At 64.6% G+C, this 26,035-nt stretch overlaps 2 protein-coding genes across 9 annotated transcripts; both read left to right on the forward strand.

Annotated features, from left to right (window-relative positions):
* The first annotated feature begins 448 nt into the window (after positions 1–448).
* On the forward strand, positions 449–9,686 carry CRTC2 (CREB regulated transcription coactivator 2). The gene is made up of 14 exons (XM_042925561.1): positions 449–650; positions 3,626–3,727; positions 3,815–3,931; positions 4,447–4,508; positions 5,086–5,154; positions 5,306–5,409; positions 5,513–5,542; positions 5,683–5,747; positions 5,830–5,879; positions 5,998–6,248; positions 6,553–6,983; positions 8,080–8,334; positions 8,781–8,967; positions 9,095–9,686. The coding sequence occupies exons 1-14, from the start codon at positions 498–500 to the stop codon at positions 9,313–9,315; spliced, it is 2,097 nt and encodes a 698-aa protein (XP_042781495.1). The 5' UTR covers positions 449–497; the 3' UTR covers positions 9,316–9,686.
* Positions 9,687–10,772: 1,086 nt separating this feature from the next.
* Positions 10,773–23,178, forward strand: DENND4B (DENN domain containing 4B). Of its 8 annotated transcripts, XM_042925808.1 has the most exons (29): positions 11,176–11,360; positions 11,687–11,769; positions 12,020–12,359; positions 12,780–13,032; positions 13,228–13,297; positions 13,509–13,678; positions 13,753–13,997; positions 14,292–14,358; positions 14,460–14,518; positions 14,712–14,856; positions 15,059–15,234; positions 15,369–15,469; positions 15,747–15,962; positions 16,253–16,398; positions 16,723–16,862; positions 16,942–17,068; positions 17,463–17,669; positions 17,934–18,062; positions 18,830–19,001; positions 19,256–19,423; positions 19,618–20,006; positions 20,119–20,241; positions 20,331–20,500; positions 20,586–20,721; positions 20,912–21,148; positions 21,605–21,722; positions 21,814–21,979; positions 22,070–22,134; positions 22,264–23,178. In XM_042925808.1, the coding sequence occupies exons 3-29, from the start codon at positions 12,043–12,045 to the stop codon at positions 22,407–22,409; spliced, it is 4,458 nt and encodes a 1,485-aa protein (XP_042781742.1). In that variant the 5' UTR covers positions 11,176–11,360; positions 11,687–11,769; positions 12,020–12,042; the 3' UTR covers positions 22,410–23,178. The 8 variants fall into 8 exon arrangements, with proteins under 8 accessions (XP_042781744.1, XP_042781746.1, XP_042781747.1 ...); XM_042925810.1 differs by lacking the exons at positions 11,176–11,360; positions 11,687–11,769 and adding an exon at positions 10,773–10,792; XM_042925807.1 differs by having other exon boundaries at positions 11,176–11,781.
* Positions 23,179–26,035: the final 2,857 nt, after the last annotated feature.

Genomic DNA, 26,035 nt, shown 5'->3' on the forward strand with positions numbered 1-26,035 from the left:
TACCCTGCTCTCCCGATTCTCATTCGGGCCTGAAGACCCAAAATTTTCCCCTTTTGTCTCTTCCTTCTTCCCGCCCTGTCTCCACCCCTTCCCTTCCTCCCCTTCCCCTTCCTCCCCTGCATCCCGCTCCCCTTCGCGTTCGGAGCCTCGGGACAGCTTTAGAACTACTCTTCCCAGCCTGCCCCGTGCGGGGAGGAGCCCAGGGAGGAGGAGTCAAGTTCCCAGGCCCCGGAGCCGCAAGGCTGCTGGGAAATGGGGTCCGCTTCCTGTCCGCGCCGCTCGCCCGGGGCCGCGCAAGGGTCACGTAAACAAACTACAGTTCCCGGCGGCCCCCGCGCGGCAGGTCCGGGCTAGGCTGGGGCCGGGTTCGCGGTGCTCGCCGAGGCGGCGGCGGCGGCGGCAGCGGCGGCGGCGGCTGCGGCTGGAGGCGCGGGCCGGGGCCCGCGGCGGGGCCGGGGCTGGTCCGGGAGGGTGGCGGGGAGAGACGCGCGGGGAAGATGGCGACGGCGGGAGCGAACGGGCCCGGCTCGGCCACGGCCGCAGCTTCCAATCCGCGCAAGTTTAGTGAGAAGATCGCGCTGCAGAAGCAGCGTCAGGCCGAAGAGACGGCGGCCTTCGAGGAGGTGATGATGGACATCGGCTCCACCCGGGTGAGGGGCCGCCCGGGCAGCGGGAGCGGAACGAGCAGCCGCGGAGCGGGGAGCCGGGAGGCGGGGCGGGGGCGGGCGCCAGCGGGAGGGAGGCGGAGCGGGGCCGCCGCCGTCCGGGAGGCGCGGGCGGAGGGCCGAGGGGCCGGAAGACGGGCTTGCGGGGGGAGGCCGGGGCTCGCGGGAGCCTGGGGTTGGGGAGCGAGCGGGGGCCGCGTGCAGAGAGCGCATCCCCGATTGAGTCCCCGGGGACGCTGCTGCCAGCATCCCCGAGGCGGGGCCGGGCCGGGGGCATGGTCCGCTGGGCCCAGCCTGGCGCCTCCGAGTTGGTGATGTCCTCCAGTCGGTTCCCTCTGCCCTGTGGTGCCGCTCTCGGCACTTTCGAACCTCCGGGAAAGGGCCCCTTGAGTGGTTTGAGTCGCAGCGCCGGGTCTAGTGGGGCAGGAAGTCCCCTCCTGCGTCCCTTCCCTTTGCTTCCTTTTTCAAGTATTTCTTGTGGTTTCCTGACGTGAATGTAGGTGAGGACCATCGCGCACAGACTGTGCTTGATGTTTTGCTCTGGCCGCCGTGGAGGGGAGGTGGAGACTTTGAGGCTCCAAAGCGGGTAACCAGTTGGCTCTAGGTCAGGTTTGCTGAGCTTTCTAGGAAGATGTCTGCTTGATGGGTCGGTTATGAGGTGTCTGGCAAGGTCTTCCATGTTTGGGAATATTCATTTCCAAGTAGTTCCAGAAAGAGAGCATCCTGGCCGAGTTGCCTTTGAAGCCCCTCTGGCCTTGGTTTCTTGCTTCCCAGGGCTGGTTGTCGGAGGGAGTGAGGGTGGGAGTTGGCCCAGCTGGGAAGCAGCCCTTGTTTAGGGACACGTTACTCTCCAAACAGCAGGTGAGCGTGTTGCACTGATCCCTCGTGGCAGGGAGCTGGAAGGAACCTCAGGGGACATAGTGGAACATAAATACCATATTTGAAAGCTCTTTTTGCTGGGCTGACTGTGGTCGTGTCTGTGACCATGACTCTGGTTGTACGCTTGTGTGTGTCCAACCCTAAACTGTTAGTCTTTCTTGTGTGTTTTTCCCTCTGAGTTTCCAGAGACCGTGTGTTCTAGTTTGTGGGGGGTCAGAGCAGAGAGAGTTAGGTGGGGAGGCAAATCGCATGTGCCTGTGCATGCACGCACACACACACACACACACACACACACACACAAATCGCGTGTGCCTGTGCACACACACCCCTCCAAGTGCCGTGAGGTTCCTGATCTAACTTTGGACTGCTCTCCTTTTTTTTTTTTTTTTTTTTTTCAACGTTTTTTATTTATTTTTGGGACAGAGAGAGACAGAGCATGAACGGGGGAGGGGCAGAGAGAGAGGGAGACACAGAATCGGAAACAGGCTCCAGGCTCCGAGCCATCAGCCCAGAGCCTGACGCGGGGCTCGAACTCACGGACCGCGAGATCGTGACCTGGCTGAAGTCGGACGCTTAACCGACTGCGCCACCCAGGCGCCCCTGGACTGCTCTCCTTTAGGAGGCAAGAAGGTGGGCGAGAGGCACCGCTTGAGATGCTGCCCTCTGTCTGGACTGTGACTCCAGCACAGGTGTGGGGGGACTTGAGCATCTGTGTGTGCAAACAGAAAGGCCGTGAGAAGTTCAAAGCTGAGGTTTCTGTCTTTGTAGTGCTTTGATTTGTCAGAACGCCGCCTCCACCCACCCAGCCCCTGGGCTGCGCATACAGGTCTAGTGGACATACGAGGCCAGGGCTTGGGGACCCAAGAACCTAAAGCCAGAGATAAGACATCTGGGGCTTAGCTGGTTATCTGGCCAGCAGAGAGGGCTCCTCAGAGGCAGACACAGCTACAGGGGCCTGTGCTACTGAGAGGCTGGGTTATCACACACAACAATAGCAATTCGAGTGGCCCAAACGTTCACATCGTGTCCGCTAAGCTCAGTGGGCCGACCTCTTGGAACAGAAAGTCGCTTTTGACGTTGGCCTGTGCACAACAGTACATGACCCCCGGAAGCTCACCAGTTGCCCCGGGCCTGGGCTTTGGTTAGCAACAGCGTCTGAGTCTCAGAAGTCGGCGCTCACCTCTCTCAGACGGGCTTGAGACGTGTAGACAGGCAAACACCACGCCAGCCCGAGGGTTGTGCCTCCAGGTGCGTCTCCGCAGGGTGGGGGTCAGGTCAGGGACATGGCTCTGGCCCAGGCTGAACTGGGGCATTCCTCACCCCCATTCTCAAGGTTCCCCTGGCAATCCAGAGCCTTTAGAACTAGTTAGAAGGGGGCACCTGGCTGGCTCAGCTGTGGAGCGTGCGACTCTTGATTTCAGGGTTGTGAGTCTGAGCCCCCGCATTGGGTGTAGAGATTACTTTAAAATCTTGGCGGGGGGGGGGGGAGAACTTAAACAGAGGATGGCTTCTTGGTTTTGGCACTGTTTTTCCAGCTCAGAGAGCCATTTCCTGGATATTCTAGTTCTGGTGGTGCAGGCTCTCTGTGTGGCTTTCCTGAGCCTAGAAGCCTGTGCCCTCCGGAGTGGGATGGGGACAGGCCAGCGATAATGGCTCCGTGGCATCCACCGTGGCCTGCCCCTCACGTGCCAATTAGTCCTAGACGCATCTGGAGGGGAAAGTGGAGGTGCCTCATAGGCACCCTTCCCCGGAGTCAATCCACGTGACTAGCCTGGGGGCTCCTGGCAACCCCTCAGGGACTCTGTTTAGACCGCTGCCAGCTGGGACGGGCCGCAAGCAGAATGGCAGGCCCCGCCTGGCAGGGGGATGCCCGCCGTCGGTGGTGGTGACGAGAGTGGCCTGCGGAAGAGCCAGGGCAGTTTCTGCACCAGGTCTCAGCGGACCTGTCCCGCAGCACGGCCTTTTCTTCGGGTGGCCCTCCGGGGTGCTCTGGCAGTGGTGGCACACAGGTGGCAAGGGTGGCCCACAGGGACAGCGGTCAGGGTCCTCCCTGACGTTGCCATCTGTCCTCCGTGTCTCAGTTACAGGCCCAAAAATTGCGACTGGCGTACACGAGGAGCTCCCATTACGGCGGGTCTCTGCCCAACGTTAACCAGATAGGCTGCGGCCTGGCCGAGTTCCAGGTGAGTGGGCGCCAGCCCTGGGGGGTGGGGGGGAGGGCACGGGCGCCCGGGCAGCTGCCCCTTTGACTTATCTGTGTCTTTTGGCAGAGCCCCCTCCACTCGCCTCTGGATTCGTCTCGGAGCACTCGGCACCACGGGCTGGTGGAGCGGGTGCAGCGAGACCCCCGAAGGATGGTGTCCCCGCTCCGCCGCCACCCCCGCCACATATCCTTCCCCGAGGGCGGTGGGGCGGGGTTCCCGGAGAACTCGCGGTGGGAAGGGACTGGGGTCCTCTCCGGGCCTCCCAGAAAGGGCTCCCCCTGGCCCACGTGTCAGCGCTGGCCCCCCCCTCGGGCCCTGCCTCAGTCTCTGGCCGGCGCAGTCTTCGGCTTGCTCTTTGCCGCCAGAGGCAGGACATGTGTCTCCGTGTCTCCTGCCGGAGGGGGGTTTGGGTCCCTCTGCACTTTTTTTTCCTCGCCTTTCTGTTTCTGGCTTTCGGTCTTAGAGGCTTTTGTAGACCCGTTTCCCACGCCCTGTCTGCTTGTTCTCCTTCATTTTTCCAACTCTTCCGGGCCTGGTTCCTTTCTCTCTTCCTTTCTTTGGCCCTGCTGTTGCCCCTTGCAGAAGAGGAGGGGGTGCTCGTTTCTGGAACCGGCCTCCTGTGCTGCCCCCGCTACTCTCTCACCTGGTCTCTGTCCCCACTGCCCCTTCCTCCCTTCTCCTTAACTGGTGCTGCTCACGTCGACAGCTCTCCCTATAGTCCTGCCTACTTGTCTCCTCCCCCGGAGTCCAGCTGGCGGAGGTCAGTGTCTAGGGCAGACGGATCTCCTGTCCACTCTGACGTGTCTCTGGAGGGAGCTTGGGTCGGGGCTAGGCTTTCAACGGCGCGTCTTCCTGATGCGGGGCTGGGAGGGTGGGGGCAGGCGGAGTAGGTGGGTCAGAGTCCGGTCTTGGCCATGTTGACACGGGCGGCCAAGCCTCCCGGCCCAGCCGGCGCGGGACCAATGGGGACCGTGGCCGGCCGGGGTGTGTGTCGGGGGGAGGCGGAGTGGGCGCCCGAGGCGGAGCCCTGGCCCTCAGGTGTCTGGACCTCCCCGCTCACGTCCTACTCGGTGCCTACACCACACAGTCCCGCTGGCCTCCACGATGCCCATTCCACCTGTCCTGGCAGAGAGAAGTTCAAAATTTCCAGATCCCTTAGCTTGATTGCGGGCGAGGGGTCACGGGTCACAGGTAGCAGAAGAACCGGAAAAGAGGCGCGGCCCTGGGTGCCCAGCCCCGTCTGTCTCCGCCTGGGCTGCACAGCCGTCTCCAGCCCCGTGCCTGCTTTCCTGCCCATCGCTAGCCTTCCTCCTGGTGACCCTGTGTTTCCACCCCAGGACGATGCCCTGGGGCAATTTCCCTGCAGAGAAGGGGCAGCTGTTTCGACTACCATCTGCTCTGAACAGGTGACGGCCCTGGCCTTCTCGGGTCGCATCTCGTACCGCAGTTTCTGGGCCCTGCTCCCTCGCTCCACGCCGTCCCAGCAAGCACTTTCCCCTGTGGAGCAGGGCCCGGGGCCGGGAAGCCTGCTCATCTCAGCCTCCCCCCACCCCACAGGACAAGTTCTGACTCTGCCCTTCACACCAGCGTGATGAACCCAAGCCCTCAGGACACTTACCCAGGCCCTGCCCCTCCCAGCATCCTGCCCGGTCGCCGCGGAGGTGAGCGGCCCAGGCCTCGGGCAGGGCAGGGAGTAGTTTCCGCGGCTCAAGCCTGCGGGCGGGGAAGTGCGTCCCGGAGCCGACTCTTCTGCCTCCTTTGCAGGTTTTCTGGATGGTGAGGTGGATTCCAAAGGTACGTGTTCCTTGCCGTGTGTGGATACTGATGGCAGGGGGTTTCTGGGCCAGAGTCGGGGCTTCGAACAGGGCCGGGTGCAGGACTCCCGCGTCCCCAGCTCCGTCGGCCAGTCTCACGGCCAGTCTTTCTCTTTCAAGTCCATGGTGCTGAGGAGAACTTGCTGGACGACAAGCACTTGCTGAAGCCCTGGGACGCGAAGAAGGTCGGTGTGGCCCACGTCCCTCTTCTTTCCACGGGCCAGGTCCTCCTCGGCCCTTGCTAAGGGTTCTTCCTTCTCTCCTCAGCTGGCCTCCTCCTCCTCCCGGCCTCGGTCCTGCGAAGTCCCTGGAATTAAGTAGGCACCTCCGGGAGGCTGGCGGAGGGGCTGGGGGAGACGTGGGAGGCTGGCGTCCAGCCCCCTGCCCCCCGACCGCGGCCCCCACGTCCCCCTCTCTGTCCTTTCCCCCCCACAGCATCTTTCCGTCTCCTGACCAGCCTGCCAGCGTGCCTGTCCTCCCGCCCGCCATGAACACGGGAGGCTCCCTGCCTGACCTCACCAACCTGCACTTCCCCCCACCACTCCCTACCCCCCTGGACCCTGAGGAGGCCGCCTACCCCAACCTGAGTGGGGGAAGCAGTACTTCCAATTTGACCCACACGATGACCCACCTGGGCATCAGCGGGGGCCTGGGCCTGGGCCCGGGCTCGGGCTATGATGCGCCAGGTGAGTGTTCCCCGGAGTGCTGCCTGGCTGGAGGGGCGAAGGGGTGGGGGGCTTGAGCGCCTGGGACCCTCCTGTGACTGTACACACCAGTCCACCCCAGGATTCCCTCACGGCAGGTGTGGCTTTTTCTAGAAAGGTGATGAGGGCAGCCTTCAGGCGGGCCGTGCCGGCCTCACTGTCAGGGACAGAGCAGGGAGGACATCGCCTTGCCACTTTCATAGTCTGGTCACCGCTACCTGTTCTGGGCAGAAGGGGGCCCGGCTCCCATCAGTAACGTTGGCCTCTCTGGTTTTTGTCTGTGCAGGACTTCCTTCCCCTCTCAGCCACCCACCCTTGCAGGCCTCCCTGAGCAATCCCAACCTGCAGGCCTCCCTGAGCAATCCCAACCTGCAGGCCTCCCTGAGCAGTCCCCAGCCCCAGCTCCAGGGCTCCCACAGCCACCCCTCACTGCCTGCCTCTTCCCTGGCCCGACACACACTGCCCACCGCCTCCTTGGGCCACCCCTCACTCAGCGCCCCGGCCCTCTCCTCTGCATCCTCCTCCTCTGCCTCGCCTCCTGCCCTGGGTGCCCCTCCTTACCCAGCTTCTACCCCCGGGACCTCCCCCCGCCATCGCCGTGTGCCCCTCAGCCCCCTGAGTTTGCCCGCGGGCCCAGCTGACGCCAGGAGGTCCCAACAGCAGCTGCCCAAACAGTTTTCGCCAACAGTGTCACCCACCTTGTCCTCCATCACTCAGGTATGCGTGGCTCCCTTCCCTCTGTGTCTCCCTTCCTCTTCTCTTCCTGCTGAGTGCTCTCCCTCCCACCTTCAGCTTTCCTGATGTCTGTCCTCACCTCTGAGCTCCCGTGTCCGCCCTCCCCTCCATTCCTCTGCCCCTCTCGCCGCCCCCCTCCTGAAGAGTGCAGGCCCCGGGGTCACATCCTGGCCCCACGTCTCGCTAGCAGCCGCCTCCCTGGACGGGTGGTCAGGAGGTCTGCCGTGGTCTGTGGGCCTCGCGTGCTCACCTGTAGAACGAGGATGCTTTTGTAAGGGTCACGGGAACAGTTGACGGGACGTGCTTAGGCCAGGCCGGCTCAGGCACACGCTCCAGACATGCCAGCTTGGTCCTTGCCTTGCCTCCCTCCCTACTTCCCGTGCTGTCTGTCTGTCTGTTCTCGTGTCGCCATCCTGTCTCATCCACCTCTCCCATGGCTGTTTCGCACCCACTTCCCAGAGGCAGAGGCTCTCAGATCACACAGCCTCGGCTCCGTTCTTTGTTTTCAAGAGGAGGACGTTGGCCCGAGGGAAAGTACCGTCCAAGCTTACTCTGCAAGTTAGGAGGAGTTGGGACCAGACTGGGCACCTAGCTGAGGGCTCCTTCCTCGATGCTGAAATGCCCGCTCTTCTTTTCTCTTGCCCCTCCTCCTCCACCCCCTTCCCTGGAATGCGTGTTGTGTGATCCGTCTTGACGCAGGTCCCCTTTCGTGGAGGAAAGACTAAGGCCAGGCCAGCAAGGGCTCTGCTCCCTCAGAGCCTGGAGCGAGACCCACGCCCCTCTCCCCGCCCCCCTGCCCTGGTGCCGGCCTGTGGGATGGGTTGCGAGTACTTGCTTGCTGACGGTGCTTAGGAACCACTTACCTCTGCAGCGAATCCCGAGCAAGTTGGGCTCAGACTCATTCGCTCCCTTCCGGGCCGATACGCACGTTGGGAATCTGCACCCAACCCCGGGGTCGCCCCGTGGCACCGTCAGCTTTGTGTCGAGGAAGGTTGCAGCCTAACAGGGTGGGGAACCCCAAGAGTTCCTCTCGGGGGCGCACTGAGGGCTAAGCTTCTCCCTTTCTCCTTGTCTTCAGGGTGTCCCCCTGGATACCAGCAGACTGCCCACTGACCAGCGGCTGCCTCCATACCCGTACAGCCCCCCGAGTCTGGTTCTGCCCGCCCAGCCGCCCACCCCAAAGCCTCTGCCGCAGCCAGGGCTGTCCTCTCAGGCCTGCCCGATGCAGCCCTCAGGCAGGCCACCGCACTGTGGGCTACTGTACCCGCCCAGCTCCGGGGGGCACGGGCAGCAGTCTCACCACCGGCTGATGAGTGACTTCAGCCTGGGGAACGTGAGTGCCCAGGTCTCCGGCTTAGCAGCAGGGGAGGGCCCATGTGGGATTGCCGGTGCGCTCTGAACTGGGAGAGCTGGTTGGGGTGGGGGTGGGGGATCACCCCCTCCAGGTACCAGCACTGCCAGTCTGAGGCTTGTCTCCTCCTGCCTTTGACCCCTGCTCCTGCCCCTGGCCCTCATCTGTCCCTGTACAGCGTGCCCTCTGCCGGCTGCTGCCCTGACTGGCTCTCTTCCCGGCATGCACGCGCTCTGTCCCCGCAGGTGTGGCACCCACACCTGCTCCGGGCCCCGTGCTCGCTTCTGCTGCCCTGCTTGCTGTCTTCACCCTCTCCTCTCATTCCTTGGGATGGGGGTGTGGGGTGGGTGCTTTTCTGGGCAGAGGGGGGCAGAAGGGACACGCCGGTCCGAAGCCCGCTTCCTCAGGGTCTGTCTGTGTGTCCATAGCCAGAGCAGTTCAGCATGGAGAGCCCGTCGGCCAGCCTGGCGCTGGACCCCCCTGGCTTTTCTGAAGGGCCTGGATTTTTAGGGGGCGAGGGGCCAGTGAGTGGCCTCCAGGACCCCCATACCCTCAACCACCAGAACTTGACCCACTGTTCCCGCCATGGCTCAGGGCCCAACATCATTCTTCCAGGTGAGCGGTGTGGGTGGTGACGGGCAGGGAAGGAGGAGAGGACACGTTTGCCGGTGCCTCACGAGACTGAGGAGTCTCAGGAGAGTTTTCCTGGCCCGGCTCTCACCCGTCTCTTCTGCCCACATAGGAGACTCCTCCCCTGGCTTCTCTAAGGAGATTGCCGCAGCCCTGGCCGGAGTGCCTGGCTTTGAGGTGGCGGCGGCCGGGCTGGGGCTGGGGCTGGGGCTGGAGGAGGAGCTGCGCATGGAGCCCCTGGGCCTGGAAGGGCTCCACATGCTGAGCGACCCCTGTGCCCTGCTGCCCGATCCTGCCGTGGAGGACTCTTTCCGCAGTGACCGGCTGCAGTGAGGGGCCTCATCAGCGTCCGTCTTCTTGGCCCTGCCCTGTCACTGGTCCTTTCCTTCCTTCCCCCTGGCCAGTAGAGACTCCACTCTGCCCCCTAGATCCTCTTTCTACCATGAACGAGGGATCCCAAGAATGAGAAAAAAGCAAGGGGTCTTGTCCAGGTGGCCCCTGAACTCTGCACAAGGGGCGGGCCTGGGGGAGCTGGAGGGAGGGCCTAAAGCACTTGTAACTTTGAATCCTCTGTCTGGAGGTCAGAGCCTGTTGGAAGGCAGGGATGGAGGGGAGCCCTGGAGGCGGGGCTTGCCCTGCGCCTGGGGGGTGGGCGGTGCCAGCCCCTCCCCACTCTTCCCCTTGCAATGCAGGAGAGAGCCAGAGTGGATATTATTTTTTATTAAATATATTATATGTTAATAAAAAAATCATATCAAGCTTTGGCGTGGTTTCTATTGTTGGATATGTATCTGGGGGTTTAGAGGGTCCTGGGGCCCTCTTCTCAGCGCCGTTGTGGTTTGTGGAGGGGCCTCAGCCTCAGAATCTGTACCCAGCGTTGAACTTGGGCGTCCAGGCTGGATGAGGACCCCCAGGGCAGCACATGTGCCCTCCCGTGCCCTCCCACCCCACCTGTCCAGGCTAGGCTGAGCGTGGGGACAGTGTGGGGCCCTGGCTGGCCAGGCGCAGTGCCGAGGCCTGGCAGTGAGTTCCGGGTGAGGAGGTGGCCGATGGCTGAGATCGCAGGCCGAAGTTTACCCAGGGGCAGCTGGCTCCGAGGAGGCTTTCACACCAATTGTGGATGCCGGGCAGGACTCAGGCTGGGTCCCGGGAGCGCCTAGGAGACGGCCGTACCTGGGCAGCCTCGGTGGGATGCTCCCGGGTCTCTCGCCACTCGCCTGGAGAGGCTTCCCCTTTCTGACTGCCCTCTGCCCTCCATGCTCTTCCGCACTCACCAGTCAAGGGAGTGGTGTCCCCTCCGGCTCCCCTGCCCCCCTGCTCTCCCTACACCCCACGATGCCGCCCTCTCCTCTTCCTCTTTCCAAAGCCCTTGTCTTTTTCAGAAAAGGGAACTGAGAGCTTGTGGCCGAAGCCAACAGGGAATGCAGTGTCCCCTAAACCTGGAAGTAGGGGTGTCACAGGGTCGGCGCAGCCAGCCGGGGCCTCCTGGGCCGCATGTGACCAGGCCCGGCGGCCTGCGTGCAGGGGGCCCTCCCGGCCGCCAGGGGTCGCGCTGCAGGCGCCGGGCGGGCGCGGCGGGGTCACGGCCGGGGGTGCGAGGTTGGGGGGGGGGGGGCGGGTTGAGGGGCTCAGGGAAAGCGGGGCGCGCGGACGAGTGCGGCGCCCCGGCCGCCTGTCCCTCCGTCCGCCGCCCGGCGGGAGCGAGCCGAGCCCGGCGCCATGTCCGGGACCGGGTAGCCCGCCAGCCGCCCGCCTCCGAGCCGCCCCGCCCGGCCCGCGGGCCGGGAGCCCGGGAGCCGCGGGCCGGCAGGTAGGGGCCGGACCGGGCGGGGCGGCGCGGGCGGAGGCGGGCGGGCGCCGGCTGCGCATCTGGTTCCGCTTCCTCCGCCGCGGGGAAGTGAAAGCGCGGGGAGGGCGCCGCGGTCGGTGCCCCGCAGCCCGGCGGGGCAGGGGCGGGCGCGCAGGTGTGCGGCGGGCGTCCCCCCCGGCCCCCCGCCCCCCCCCCCCCCCCCCCGGCCCCGCGGTTCCCGCAGCAGCTCCCGGCCGGGGCGGCCGCGTGGGGCCAGGGCCGGGGCCTGGCCGGGCGGGGAGGGCATGGGGGGGGGGGGGAGCGCTGCGGGAAGGCGGAGGAGGGGCCGCGCGCCGGGACCGCCGCCCCCGGCCCGGCCCCGGCGGTCCCCCCGCCGCGCGCCCTCGGGCCGACTTCCGCCCGCGCAGCTTCCCCTCCCGGGTTTCGGGAAGTCCCCTCCCTTCCCCTCCGCGGCGCCCCACGCCTCCAGTCCTCCGCTGCAGCCACCCACCGAGCTGCGCCCCAGCTCTGCGCCCTGGGGCTCGGGGACCCCCGGGGCCCCCCCTCTCGGGTTGGGCCATGGCGGCAGGTGAGAACACAGTCGCTCCAGGCCCGTGGGGCTCCCGTCTCCCTCCCTGGGCTCCGCGGAGGAGGGCAGACGGCTCTGGACCCAACTTCAGGATCGTGGAGGTGGGAGGACGCAGGGCTGTTGGGTTGCTGGACTTAGCTTAGGAACAAGGGTACTTGAGTCTGCTTAAAAGACACGAAAACTTGGGTTTTGTGGGCTTCCCTGGAAACCTAGAGGGGCGCTCTTTAAGAACGTTAGCTGGGTCGTGAGGCCCTGATGTTACCAGTAGAGGCGGAAGGTCAGAAACCCCTAAAAAAGACTGTCGGGTTGGCGTGATGTCATTGCAGGCCTTTACAGAAAAGATTGCGATCTCCGCAGTCGGGAGCCAGCACGGGTGGGGCCTTTAAAGGGGATTCGGGAGCAGTCTGAGGTCAGAGCCGAGGTCAGCCGCGAGCCGAGAGTGGCGTTCGGCTGGTTCGGGGAGAGGGCTGGCGCCGCCCCGCGGGAGGGCCCGGGTCTCTTTAAGGGCCTGCTGACGTCACGGGCGGGAGCGCTCGGGGTTGGCGGACCACCACCGGTCCTACCCTCCCCTGGAAGGCCGGGAGGGGTGGGAGCGCTCGGGGTCACCTCCCGGGTCGCCTCCCTCGCTTCTTCACCTCTCCCGCGCTTGACTGTTCCAGATGCAGTGAGTGAGGGGGGGGCCATGGCGGAGGAGCGGCCCCCCCGGCTGGTGGATTACTTCGTGATAGCCGGGCTTTCCGGGAGCGGAGCACCCATCCCCGAGGAGCCGTGGGTTCCCGAGCCCAGCGGGCCCCTGCGCCCTCCGCGGCCGGCTGATCCCATCACGGATGTGGCGGTCATTGCCAGGGCCCTGGGCGAGGAGGTGCCCCAGGGTTACACCTGCATCCAGACCTCTGCTGGGGGCCACCCCTTGGAACTCAGCGCTGGGCTCCTGGGTGGAACTCAGCCCGTCATCTGTTACCGCAGGGGCCGTGACAAGCCCCCTCTGGTGGAGCTGGGGTGCGTGGCCCTCTGCTTGGGGACTGGGCGGCCAAGGGGCCGGTGTATTTTCCTAGTGCTCCCATGGAGGTGGGTCCCCAGCTTCCAGCCCCGCGTCCTGTTTCCTGGTCTGTAAAACAGGGGAAATAACACCTCCTCGGGGTGCAGTTGGCAGGATTAAATGAGGTCACCCACGTGTAGGACGCGGCACAGAGTCAGCAAATGGGGCCTTTTCCTTGTCGCATTTACGAATGAGTGTGCAGGCCACGGAGGGCCCGAGGGGTTGCTGCTGACCAAGAGGGAGAGAGCCAGGGCCAGAGTCCAGCCAGAAGCGGGCCCCGGGGTCCACTCTGACACGGCTGAGGGTGCGAGGCTGGGAGGTAGGACCGTTTAGGCGGATCTGCCCTGGGCTGTTGACATCTGTCTCTGCTCTGTGCCCAGGGTGCTGTACGAGGGGAAGGAGCGACCCAAGCCCGGCTTCCAAGTGCTAGACACGACGCCCTACAGCCACTCGGCCAATCTAGCCCCTCCCGGCCCAGGGCACCCCCGCACCTACCTCACTTACCGGCGGGCAGCAGAGGGGGCAGGGCTGCACGCCCTGGGCATCACTGACCTCTGCCTGGTGCTGCCCAGCAAGGGCGAGGGCACCCCTCACACCTACTGCCGACTGCCCCGCAACCTCAACCCTGGCATGGTGAGCGGGGCCCGCGAGGCGTTGGCGTGAGGGTGTGGAAACCGGGCACAAAGGATGGCCTAGGGCCTCTAGGGCGGGGGTGGACCCAGAAGGGTGGCTCTCGTCTCGGGGGACTCCTTGGGGGTGGTAGAGCAAATGGCTCCCGGAAACGTCGTCAGCTACGTATCTGCTCGTCTCTCGTTGCTTCTGGGACAGTGGGGTCCAGCGGTGCACCTGTGCTACAAGGTGGGCCTGGCCAAGGCCAACACGCTGGTGTACGAGGCAGGTGAGTAGCCCCTTTGTCCCCCCAGCCCCCCCCCCCCCCCCCCCCGGTCTCTCGTGTCCCTCTGCCCTGGCGCCTCTCGGCCGGCACCACCTGCGTGTCCAGAACCCACCTCCCCTCTGCTACTGGGCGCTTCTCTCGCATCCCCTGGTTCCTACACCCCGGAGTCTGATCGGCCCTCCTCCTGGTGCCCCCCACTCCGCCGGGGCCGCAGAGCTGCTGGGCCGCTACCCGGAGGAGGACAACGAGGCCTTCCCGCTGCCCGAGTCGGTGCCCGTCTTCTGCCTGCCCATGGGGGCCACTGTCGAGTGCTGGCCTGCCCAGACCAAGTACCCCGTGCCCGTCTTTTCCACCTTTGTGCTCACGGGTGCAGCTGGAGACAAGGTGGGTGTGCGGGGTGTGCCCCGGGGTCCGGGCTGTGCAGAGCCCGCCTGACGGCCTCTCTGCTCCCCTGCCAGGTGTACGGGGCTGCCCTGCAGTTCTACGAGGCGTTCCCGAGGGCCAGGCTGTCGGAGCGGCAAGCACGGGCCCTGGGCCTCTTGAGTGCGGTGGAGCGTGGCCGGGCGCTGGGGGGCCGGGCCGTGCGCAGCCGCCGCGCCATTGCTGTGCTGTCCCGCTGGCCTGCCTTCCCGGCCTTCCGAGCCTTCCTCACCTTCCTCTACCGCTACTCCGTCTCGGGCCCCCACCGCCTGCCCTTGGAAGCGTGAGCATGGGCACCGTGACGCTGGGAAGGGGTGATGAGGGAGGGCTGGGGAGCCCAGGAGAGATGGGAGAGGTTGCGGTGGGCAGAGGAGCGGGGGCAGGGAAACGCCACGGGCTGAGGGGTGAGTGGGGCCTGAGCTCCAGCCCACGCTTCCTAGTTAGGTCCTGACAGCGCCTGCGTGACCTCTCTGTGCAGCAGGGTCTCTGACGGCAGGCGAGGGCCTCCCGGTGGAGCTCTGGGAGGCCCGAGGTTCTGGGGACAGGTGAAGGACACGCGCATCCCTCTCTTCCCCAGGCACATCTCTCACTTCATTCACAACGTCCCCTTCCCCTCCCCACAGAGGCCTCGCATCCTGGTACAGGTGAGTCCTGGGGAGTGTTGGGGGTGGGGAGGTGAGGAGGGGCAGAGGGAGGTGGTCCGGCCGCCCTCCGTCATTCTGACCTGCGGCCCTTCTGCCCCCAGATGTCTCCCTATGACAACCTGCTTCTCTGCCAGCCTGTGTCCTCACCCCTGCCCCTCAGGTACGTGCCCGGGTTGTGGGGTGGGGGGGGGCGGGGGGGCGGGTGCTGTGGCGACCGAGGACACGTAGGCGCCAGGCAGGAGCGCCCGGCTCTCCAGGTCTGGAGGCCGGGCCCCCGGGGGCGTCTGTGCATAGTGTGTCGGGAGGCCTCTCCGGGGTCTCCTGGTGACCCCCCCGCCTTGCGCTGCCCGCAGTGGTGCCAGCTTCTTGCAGCTGCTGCAGAGCCTAGGCCCGGAGCTGGCCGTCACCCTGCTGCTGGCCGTGCTCACGGAGCACAAGCTGCTGGTGCACTCGCTGCGGCCGGACCTGCTCACCAGCGTCTGCGAGGCCCTGGTGTCGGTGAGTGCCCGTCCTGCCCGGCCCACCTTCCCCAGACTCTGCTGCCCGCTCCTTCCTCCCAGAGGGTCCTCGACCTTCTCCTTGGGCGCGACCTGTACAGCTCCGGTCGGGGGGGCTGTTCTCCAGAGTCCCCCCCACCCCCGCCGCACCCCGTCTGCCGTCCCCGCCCCCGCCTCAGTGGCCCTCATGCCTGGTGCTGCAGATGATCTTCCCGCTACACTGGCAGTGCCCCTACATTCCGCTGTGCCCGCTGGCGCTGGCGGACGTGCTGAACGCCCCCGTGCCCTTCATCGTGGGCATCCACTCCAGCTACTTCGATCTACACGACCCACCTGCCGACGTCATCTGTGTGGATCTCGACACCAACACGCTGTTCCAGTAAGAGGGCCGGGCCGGGCCTCCCCCCGAGCTGGCGTGTGCCGCGCCCCCTGCTCACCAAGAGCCGGGGACAGACTGTGGGGGAGGCGGGACGCGGGCCCCACTGCGCCTCCTTCCTGCTGCCATTCCCACAGGACTGAGGAGAAGAAGCCCCTCTCCCCTCGGACCCTGCCCCGCAGACCCTACAAGGTTCTGCTGGCTACGCTGACACACCTCTACCAGCAGCTGGACCAGAGTGAGAACCCTGTGGGGGCGGGGGGCTAAGCCCACGGGTAGGGAGGCCTGTCGAGAGCTAGGTCTTCCTCGAGGTCAGCGGTGTTGGGATCTCACCCGGTGGCAGTCGGCGAGAGGGCAGGCGGACGATACCCGTGTTCCGAACGCCGGGGTGGGGGCGGACTCGTTCCCGGGGAGGCTGGAAACTGTCACCCGACGGGCGTGCTGGGAGCCGGCGTTGGCTCGGCAAGAGCGGGGGGCGTCGAGGCTGGCCTGACGCGGGCTGCCCTGGTCCCCAGCGTACACTGGCCCCGAGGAAGAGGCGTCCTTGGAGTTCCTGCTGACGGACTACGAGGCCGTGTGCGGCCGCCGGGCCCGGCTGGAGCGCGAAGTCCAGGGGGCCTTTCTCCGCTTCATGGCGTGTCTGCTCAAGGGCTACCGGGACTTCCTGCGCCCCCTCACCCAGGCCCCCTCCGAGGGCGCTCGAGATGTCGACAACCTCTTCTTTTTGCAGGGTAGTCGGGGCGTCTCGGGAGGGCTGTCCGGGGGCCGGGGGTCCCGGAGCCACTTGCTTGCTCGTTCCTTCGCTCGGCAAATGTCTCAATGGGCACAGGTCCGGGCCCTGCGCTCTCCTGGGCTTGGAGGGAGTCCCGGGCACAGAGACGCCCCGCCCCGCCCTCGCGGACATCCCCCCGCTCCCGGTCTCAGGCAGGGGGTGCAGAGGGGGCTCGGGAAGGCTGTGGCCGGCACGTGACCCGTGACCCCGCCTGCCCCACGCTCCCCCCCCCCCCCCCCCCCCCCCCAGGCTTCCTCAAGTCCCGGGAGCGCTCCAGCCACAAGCTGTACTGCCAGCTGCTGCGCACGCAGATGTTCTCGCAGTTCATCGAGGAGTGCTCCTTCGGCTCCGCCCGGCACGCCGCCCTGGAGTTCTTTGACTCGTGCGTGGACAAGGTACTGGGCGCCGTCCTTCCGTCGAGCCACCGCAGCCGCTCGACGCCCGGTCGGCGCTGGGAATGCCGTCCGTGCCCCACGCGTGGCTGCTTCAGTTGCACACCTCCCTCTGGTTGTGACTCCACCCCCCCCAGCCCGCTGCACCTCCCTCCGGTTCTGATTCCGTCGTCCCGCCCCCCCGCCCCCCCGCCCCCCCTGCTGCACCTCCGGGGCCTGGGAAGTGGGGGGCATGGGCCTTGCTGTGCCCTTCAGGGAGGGGGCGGGTCCTGGACACCCTGGCCCGTGCCCACTGTCGTGACCTCGCTCTCTCGCCTCGTGCTTCAGGTGCACCCGGAGCAGGACAAGCCTGAGCCGACGCCCTTGGTGGAGCTGGAGGAGCTGTCGGGGAGCGAGCTCACCGTCTTTATCACCCCTCCCGAGGAGCCCCCAGCACCAGAGGGCAGTGAATCCGCCCCCCAGTACTGGTGAGGGCCTCTTATTCCAAGCCCCGCCGGCTGGCTTCGCGTCAGCTGCTCCTGACGTGGCCTCCCTCTGCCCCTCCAGCTACGACGGCTTCCCAGAGCTACGGGCCGAGCTGTTTGAGTCTCCTCAGGAGCAGCCCGGGGCTCTGCCCGTGCCGGGCCCGACCCGCAGTGCCCCCAACAGCCCTGCCCCCCGCCGCACCAAACAGGTAACTGGGACGTGGGCCCCAGACACCCCTGGCTCCGGCCACCTCCTCATCTGGGAAACGGATGGACTGGCGCCTCCGCCATCATTAGCCGGTGTCCGTGCGCTTGCACGCGAAAAGCACGTGAAACGTTAGCTGCCGTTACCGTTGCCGTCATCACGGTCGCTCTGTCCCGGCCAGTCTGGGAAGCCGGGGGCTTATTGCCTCTCCCGGGGCACCCGCTGGAGGGCCGGCCCGTCTGCCCGGGGCTGCAGGGCGGAAGCCTGAGTGCGGCACCCCTCCCGCCTCCTCGGAGCGCAGACCCTTGCTCGGGGAGGGGGGTGCTCCTGCCCGCCCCCGCCTTAAGACCTGTTCTGGCCTGGCGCTGTCCTCACCCAGGCGTCCCCGCCCCATCCAGGAGATGAAGGTGGCCCAGCGGATGGCACAGAAGTCGGCGGCCGTGCCCGAGCTGTGGGCCCGGTGTCTGCTGGGGCACTGCTACGGGCTGTGGTTCCTGTGTCTGCCCGCCTACGTGCGGTCGGCGCCCTCCCGCGTGCAGGCTCTGCACACGGCCTACCACGTGCTGCGCCAGATGGAGAGCCGCAAGGTGGTGCTGCCGGACGAGGTGGGCCTCCGCGCCCCGCCGCGGGGCGAACCGCGCAGCCGTGGGGAGCCGGGCGGGTGTTCCGAACGTTCCCTGAGTGGGCGTGTTCAGGGCACGGCCGTGGGGACCGACCCCGCGTGTCAGCAGGAAGGGCGGAGACCCTGGGTGCCCCCGGGGACCGGTGGGGTCTGTGGGACGTGGGGAGGCTGCAAGAAGGTGCCTGCTGGGACCGGGGGGGGGGTCGGGGCTGGGAGGGACCCTCATCCTGCGCCCCTCCCGGCCCAGGTGTGTTACAGGGTGCTGATGCAGCTGTGCTCCCACTACGGGCAGCCCGTGCTGTCGGTGCGAGTCATGCTGGAGATGCGGAGGGCCGGCGTCGTGCCCAACACCATCACCTACGGCTACTACAACAAGGTGCCGAATCCGGCCAGGGTGGGCAGGGCGGGCGGTGGCCGGTGTGCCGCGGGGAGGGTGCTGCTCCCTGACGCCCCCTCGGGGACCCGCCCCGTGACCACTGTGTCCTCCCCCGTGCCCGGAGCTCCTTAGCGCCCAGACGGGGCTTCCTCCTGCTTGGCCGCCTTCTCACTCGCCAGAGCCCCGACGAGGCGACCGGGCAGGTCCCGCTGTGACCCACCGGTAGCCGTGGGGTCAGCCGGTGGGCCGGGAGCTGCTCCAGGCCCGCCGCACGGTGCCCGTGTTTGAGCTCAGCACAACCCCATCGTCCCAGGCGGGCAGTGAGGGTGCAGAGGGCTGGTACCTCGTCCAGTGCCCCACGCCCCGGGAGGAGGTTGGGGGGCTGGGTGTGAACACGGGGGCACGGGGATGTTTCCTGCACTCAGGCCCTTAAGCGTGACCCTAAACTGCCTCCTGCTTTTTACACGATGAAGCTAACGGCTGAGAAAGTGAAAAGATTTCTTCGAAGCCATATACTCGATAAGCCTGGGTGCAAGCTGTCTGCGCCGTTTCTGGCTTCCTCCAGACTCCTCAGCGGCAGCTGCTGCTGATTCCCTCATCTGGGCTCTCGCTCCTGGCCGAGCCGTGGGCAGGACCCACCCAGGCAGGACGTCTGCAGGGGAAGGTGGCCCCTGGGTCCCGGGTGGCGTCCCTGAAACCGGCAGTGGCCGTCAGGCCATCGTCGGGGCGTGGAAGTAGGCCATCTTGATGGGCGCTGTGTTTGGCAGGCTGTGCTGGAAAGCAAGTGGCTGTCTGGTACGCCGGGCGGGCGCCTGCGCTGGGCCAAGCTCCGGAACGTTGTCCTGGGGGCCGCTCAGTTCCGCCAGCCCCTGAGGGAGCGGCGGCGGCGGCAGCAGCAGCAGCAGGCGGCAGCGCCAGAGGCAGGCGGTGCCCAGACAGGTGGGTGGGGGCCGTGACAGGCTTGGGGACAGCGGCCAGGCTCCAGCAGAGAAGCGTGGGGGGCCAGGGCTGGCCTCGTGGTGGGCACTGGGTGTTCTGGGCACTCTGGATGGGCTGCGCTTGGCCGGTAAAAAGGGGAGGATGTTCTGCCCGGGAGGGTCCCTGCAACCCCGGTCCGTGCGGGGAGCCCTGTGTTGGAGTAGAGGGCTGGTCTCTAGGTGGCTGCCTCTTGGCCTCGTCCCCGTCTTTTGCAGAGCCTCGTCTGGAGCGTCACTCCCCTACCCGCCCGCTTCAGCGCCAGACCACTTGGGCTGGTCGAAGCTTTCGGGACCCAGCTTCACCCACAGGGCGCCTGGTGAAAAGCGGCAGCCTGGGCAGTGCCCGCGGGGCCCAGCCCACCGTGGAGGCCGGCGTGGCCCACAGTGAGTGCCCTTGTCTGACCCCCAGTCGGCTTTCCTAAGCACTTGCCGGGAAGAGAGGGGTTCTCTGTGGGGGGCGCCTTGGAAGCTGGAGGACCTCGTCTGGGACTCCGTCGGCTGGGGGGGGGGGGGGGGGTTGTGGTGCCAGAGTCCGGTCAGCCAGGGGCCGTGTTTCCCGACTTTTCTCTGCCCCGCAGTGATCGAGGCCTTGGGAGTCCTGGAGCCCCGGGGGTCCCCTGTGCCCTGGCGAGACGGAAGCCTCTCCGACCTGAGCTTGACCGGGGAGGAGCCGGCGTCTGGGGGCAGCCCGGAGGACTCAGGCTCTGCCCTGAGCACCCAGTCCACTGAGGCCCCGGAAGGGCTGAGTGGGCGGACGCCCAAGGCTGGTGGGCGTCAGGACGAGGCCCGCACCCCCAGACGAGGGCTGGGCACCCGCCTGCAACAGCTGCTCACCCCTTCCCGCCGCCCCCCTGCCTCGCGCGGCCCCCCGCCCGAGCTGCCCCCTGACCCACCTCCCCCAGCCCGCCGCAGCCCCATGGACAGCCTCCTGCGCCCCCGCGAGCGCCCTGGATCCACCGCCTCTGAGGTAGCCGGCGAGGGGAGGGTGCAGCTGTGGTGGCACCCGGGGGCCCAGGGGGGCTGCCAGTGCGGAGCCGGCCCCGGGGAGGCCCTGAGGGGGCTTTCTCCTGTGATGGCAGAGCTCAGCCTCTCTGGGCAGCGAGTGGGACCTCTCCGAGTCTTCTCTCAGTAGCCTGAGCCTTCGCCGGTCCTCAGAGCGCCTCAGTGACACCCCCGGGTCCTCGCAGCCGCCCTCCCTGGAAGTGAGGACAGCCCGCATCCCTCCATCGGGGGCGGGGGCGGGGGAGGTGGGAGGACGCTTCCCGAGCCTGGCGGGGTCCTCTCCCTGCAGATCCTGCTGTCCAGCTGCTCCCTGTGCCGGGCCTGTGACTCGCTGGTGTACGACGAGGAGATCATGGCTGGCTGGGCACCTGATGACTCCAACCTCAACACCGTCTGCCCTTTCTGCGCCTGCCCCTTCGTGCCCCTGCTCAGCGTCCAGACCCTGGATTCCAGACCCAGGTGCCCGAACCAGGGGGGGTGCTCCGGGAGGGATGGGGGGAGGGGAGTGGAGGCCCAAGGGCTGACCCCTCTTATCCCTCCACAGGGCCCCCAGCCCCAAGCCTGCCCCTGCCAGTGGCAGCAGAGACGCTCCTGTCCCCGGGGGCCCAGGCCCTGTGCTCAGTGACCGCAGGCTGTGCCTCGCCCTGGATGAGCCCCAGCTCTGCAATGGGCACACGGGGGTAAGGGCTGGCGAGGAATTGGGTCTGCGTGTGTCGCCCAGCAGGGGGCACCGGGGGTGGTAGGGTGCGATGGGCATCGAGGGCGTGGGGCATCTCAGAAGCTGCTGGACGTGGTGGCCCAGCGGGAACCCGGCTCTGAGGATCGGGCCACGATCCTCCCTGAACCACCCTCCCTCTTTGTGCCTGACAGGGCACCTCCCGGCGGGTGGAGGCTGGGGCCTGGGCATATCTGAGCCCTCTGGTGCTGCGGAAGGAGCTGGAGTCGCTGGTGGAGAACGAGGGCAGTGAGGTGCTGGCATTGCCTGAGCTGCCGGCTGCCCACCCCATCATCTTCTGGAACCTTCTGTGGTATTTCCAGCGGCTGCGGCTGCCCAGTATTCTGCCCTGCCTGGTGCTGGCCTCCTGTGATGGGCCCCCACCCCCCCAGGTCAGTGCCCCCTGCCCCTGCTTCCTGAGCGCTCCTTCCCTCACCTCCCAGCTCTGCCCCTTGGGCTTCAGAGGTGGCACCTGCTTTGACCCCTGGCCTTTTCACGCCACTACTCAGCCTCGATTCTCTCATCTGTAGAATGGCACAAGCATCCAGTGCCCGGGGCTGTCAGACATCTCGCGTACCGCCCAGCACCTGTCACAATGCCTCCTTGACGTTTGTCTGTTCATCCCACCACATACGTACTGGGCACCCTTTAGGTCCCGGGCAGCGTGTAGGCAGTAGTGACGCGGCGACTGCAGAACAGAGAGCGTGCTCTCAGAGAGCCCGCGCTCTCGTGGGGGATGAGCGTTCCTTCCCTCTTCTCTCTGACCGCGTCCCGGAACACCGCCGGTCCAGGTCTCGTCCTCTGCCCGCCACCTCCTGAACCCGCCCCCTTCGTCTTGGCCCCTGCAGGCCCCGTCTCCCTGGCTGACACCCGACCCGGCGTCTGTGCAGGTGCGGCTGCTGTGGGATGTCCTGACCCCTGACCCCAGTAGCTGCCCACCTCTCTATGTGCTCTGGAGGGTCCACAGTGAGTCTGGTATTTGGCTCAGGCTGGGAAGGGGTGGCTTCCACGCCCCGAGGGCTTGGTAACCCTGGCTGCCTTCCTTCGTTTCGCACAGGCCAGATCCCGCAGCGGGTGGTATGGCCAGGCCCCGTGCCCGCACCCCTTAGCATGGACCTTCTAGAGTCGGTGTTGCGCTATGTTGGCCTCAGCGAAGTACACAAAGCCGTGGGGCTCCTGCTGGAAACTCTGGGGCCGCCTCCCACAGGCCTGCATCTGCAGAGGTATGGTGCTCCCCTCCGGGAGGTCCCTGGCCTCCTATCCTGGGCTCCGCAGTCGTTTTCTCTCACTCGTCCCCTCTGCCTCCATTGCAGGGGTATCTACCGTGAGATCTTATTCCTGACAATGGCCGCTCTGGGCAAGGACCACATGGACATAGGTGAGGGAGCAGGCAGGGGACCGAGGAGGTGAAGGATCTGGAGCCAGGTGTTGTGGGCGGGGGGGGGGGGGGGGGGGGGGGGGCGCTTGGAACCCTGATCTGTTGACTCACCTCCACCCTCTTCCCTAGTGACCTTCGACAAGAGGTACAAGTCTGCCTTTAACAAGTTGGCCAGCAGCATGGGCAAGGAGGAGCTGAGGCAGCGGCGGGCACAGATGCCCACTGCGAAGGCCATCGATTGCCGGAAATGTTTCGGAGCACTTCTGGAATGCTAGGGACCCTTAAGCTTTCATCTCCCACCTGGGGTGGGGAGGTGAGGGAGAAAGGGTTCCAGAGATAACCTGCTTCCCTACTCCTTCCATACAGGAGTTGGTGACGGCCTGGGAGGCAGGCCCAGCCATAGGCACCGAGTGCATGGGCAGCAGGAAGCGGGACCCACTGTGACCAAAAGTCACAGTCCCCTATCTGCGGCCTGCCCGGTGTGCTCACGCTGATGTTATAGGAGGTGGGGGTGGCGTAGGGGAGTTGGCACAGTTCTGCTCTTCCCCAGATTGTACCAGGAACTCTCTTCCAGGGCACCCACAGATCTGCACTGCCCTGGTCGCGTTACAAGTTTTTGTTTTAAAAAACAACTGGAAAAATACAGAGCTACTGAGCCTTTGCCCTGAATGGGAGGGAGGGATGTCATCCCACCAGTGATGGTTCTTCTTCCCCAGAATTGCCGAAGTAGCCCGAGGCTCTCCGTTACACCTTCCTACCTTAGTGTTTGTATTTTAAGTTATTTATTTTGGAGCCATAGCCCCTTGCTTAGGAGGCTCTTAGGGATGGTGAGAAAGAGAAGGGACACGGGGCACCATGGTTCAGTGGCTTGTAGCTGCGGAAGAGGCAGGGGCCATCTAGAGGAGCCCCAGACCCCCCTCAGGAAGAACTAAAGCCCCGTCCAGTCCAGTCCTTCCCGCCCAGGGCCCGGACCGTGCAATAAGGGTCGTTCCTTGCAAAGTTTTGTTGGATGTAAATATAGTAAAAGCTGCTTCTGTCTTTTTCCTTCTGCGTCTTGTTTCCTGGATCTGGGACAGCGGTGGGGGATACCTTTTCCTTTTCCCCGACCGCACATCCTCCTTTCTGCTTCTCCATCCCTTTGCAGCCTCTGGCGTGGCCGGCTTTCCGGGACCAGGTCTGGTGCCGGTCCCCTGGGGCCCCGGGAGCTCTGAGAGCAAGAGAGGGGTGAGTCTGGCGCTGGCCGTGGTGGTGCCAGTCCGTGTGGCACTTCCGGCCCTCCCACACAATCGCCCCCTTGTCCCTCATTTGTACCCCACACAAAGGCTCCATTCTCCGGGGGCCTTGAGCTCATCCCTGCCTCCTTTCCCTCTCGGCTTCTCCAGCACCGCCCCATAGGACGGCCCTCTCCCTGGTAGTTGGTGTTGGCCCTCTCATCGCCCTGGGGGCCCTGGCAGTGGTCCTAGGCCTCTTCAGCTGCTCTAGCCCCGGTTCCTACTCTTCCAGCCAGGGTCCCAGCCTGGGGACAGCGCCAGGAAGACAGGGGCGAGGACTGAGGCGCTCCCTGCACGTGGGCAACAGGGAGACGGGCCGCCTCGGAATTCTCCCTTTCCTGTATGATGAAATAAATTCCGGAAACAATAATTACCAAAGGGAATTAGCCAACAAAACAAATGCCTTGGGTCCTTCCCCGGCGGGCAGGAGTGTCGGCGGGCAGGAGTGTCAGCGGAGGAAGTAACTTACGTGAGGCTTTATGCAAATTCCTGGGAGTGGAGAACAGTGGCTGATGAGAGAAGTACTATCTCTAAATTCTGGAAGCTTCAAGCCACGGGACCGACCCTTCCCCATCCTGTGCCAAGCATTGGTAGATGCTCTTCCAGGGCCCTAAAAGAGCTGCACAGGAGGGAAGCAGGGGCTTGGGAAATGCCATCAGTCTTGCCAGGGACGAGGAGATGCCTTCTTCAGTGAGGAACCCTCACGTCACCCCAGCTTCTGACCAGACCTCATCTCCCAGAATCAACCTCTTCCTGTGTCTGCAGGGGAGCAACAGCCTTTCTGAAATACACGTTTTTGTTGAGTGTAGAGTGTCCAGCAGTGTGCTGAACCGTCTGGAGGCACAGAGAGGACTTTTAGGGCTCTGTCCCTTACAAGAGCATACAATCTCATTGGTCTAGAGTTCCCCTGGACTCACAATGATAATCATCCTTGTCTCCAGCTTATACCTCTCACCTATGGGCTTCCTTCTAGACACCTACAGACAGATGGGACAGGACTCCAAAGTTCTTCAAACACAAGAATATCTGGAAATTCCAATAGCGAAGTACTCACTATGACGTCTGACAACTGGGTCCTGTGGCCTAGGGAGCTGTATGAGGGGAAGGATATGCCTAAATTACCTGGCTCAATTTTCTCCACCCACACTTTAGAGCAAGTAGGCTTGAGTGTGACAGAATTTTAATTAAATCTTGTCTCTGCCGTTTACTAATTGTATTATATCAGCCAAATTAACTGCTGTGCCTCATTTTTTCCTTGCCTGCAAACCGAGGAGATTATTCGTCAAGATTAGTTATATAAACCATATACAGTGCTAAGCACACTCCGTAAATGCTAGCTTCAAAAAGAGAACGAACAAACAGGCAGTCTGCAGAGGGAAAGGTCAGGTCCGCTCCAACAGTGACCCCTTGGAGGACACACTTGTCTTCCTTGGAGTTTGAGCACCCTAGATTCAAAGTCCCCTCCACGGTCTTCCCGTTGAAAGGTATCTTCGTCAGGCCGGCACCTTCAGCCACCAGGCTCCCGGAGTCTGCTCTCAGCCAGATGGCAGAGAACGGGCAAAACAGGTCAGGGAAGGCCTGCGCCTTCAATGAGGGCTGTGACTTTGTCACAATTCTCCTGGATCCCCAGCACATGACAGGCCCTCTGTCTTGTACGTTAAGTAACTGAGGCAGCGAAGCCATCCACATGAGAAGCAATTTTCAGTGCAGAGCAAGGTGGGAACAACAGGTAGCAATACAAGCTGAATTTAGAGCTAAGAGGTGGAAGTGAGGAAAACTCTCACAATAGTTACCATTTATTACGTTCACTAAGTGCTTACTATGTCCTTGGCACTGTTCGGAGCATTTTAAGTGTACTATTTTTTTGTTTTTAATTTTTCAATGTTTATTTTTGAGAGACAGCGCGAGTGGGGGAGGGGCAGAGAGCGAGGGAGACACAGAATCCAAAGCAGGCCTCCAGGCTCTGCGCTGACAGCTCAGAGCCCAACGTGGGGCTGGAACCCACAAACTATGAGAACGTGACCTGAGCCCAAGTCGGAGGCTCAACCGACTGAGCCCCCCAGGCGCCCCTGAGTATACCGTTTTGAAATCCTCACAAGTACCCTATGAGCTGGGCGCTCTTCTCAGTACCCTCATTTTACACATAGGGAAGACTGCGGCATAGAGAATAGAGATTAAGTAACTTGCATCCAAATCCTACAGCTGGTGAGAGGTATGCAGCCCAGGCAGCCTGACTCCAGAGACCACGTTCTTCATCTGGACCTTAGGAGCCAGGAATTTAAGAATGGGCGCACCCCTCCGCGTGGGCGCCCAGGGTCCACCTATCTTCATGGAGCATCCTCCACCAGTTTCCTTTGCCTTGATTTCTAAAGGATTTGAGGGCTCCTGGGTGGCTCGGTCGGTTAAGCGTCTGACTTCAGCTCAGGTCATGCTTTTCACGGTTCCTGGGTTCCAGCCCCTGGGCCTGGAGCCTGCCTCAGTTTCTGTGCCTCCCCCCGCCCCCTCTAAAAAATAAACATTAAAAAAAAGTAGCAATAAAGGATTCGAAAAGGACATTCTAGCGCTTCCGGAGCCAGTTACCCCTGGTTTCAAACCACTGCCTCCTCCGTAATTAAATGTCCGACCTTTGC

This window comes from Panthera leo, chromosome F3 (assembly GCF_018350215.1).
Source record: "Panthera leo isolate Ple1 chromosome F3, P.leo_Ple1_pat1.1, whole genome shotgun sequence".
NCBI classification, from domain to species: domain Eukaryota; kingdom Metazoa; phylum Chordata; class Mammalia; order Carnivora; family Felidae; genus Panthera; species Panthera leo.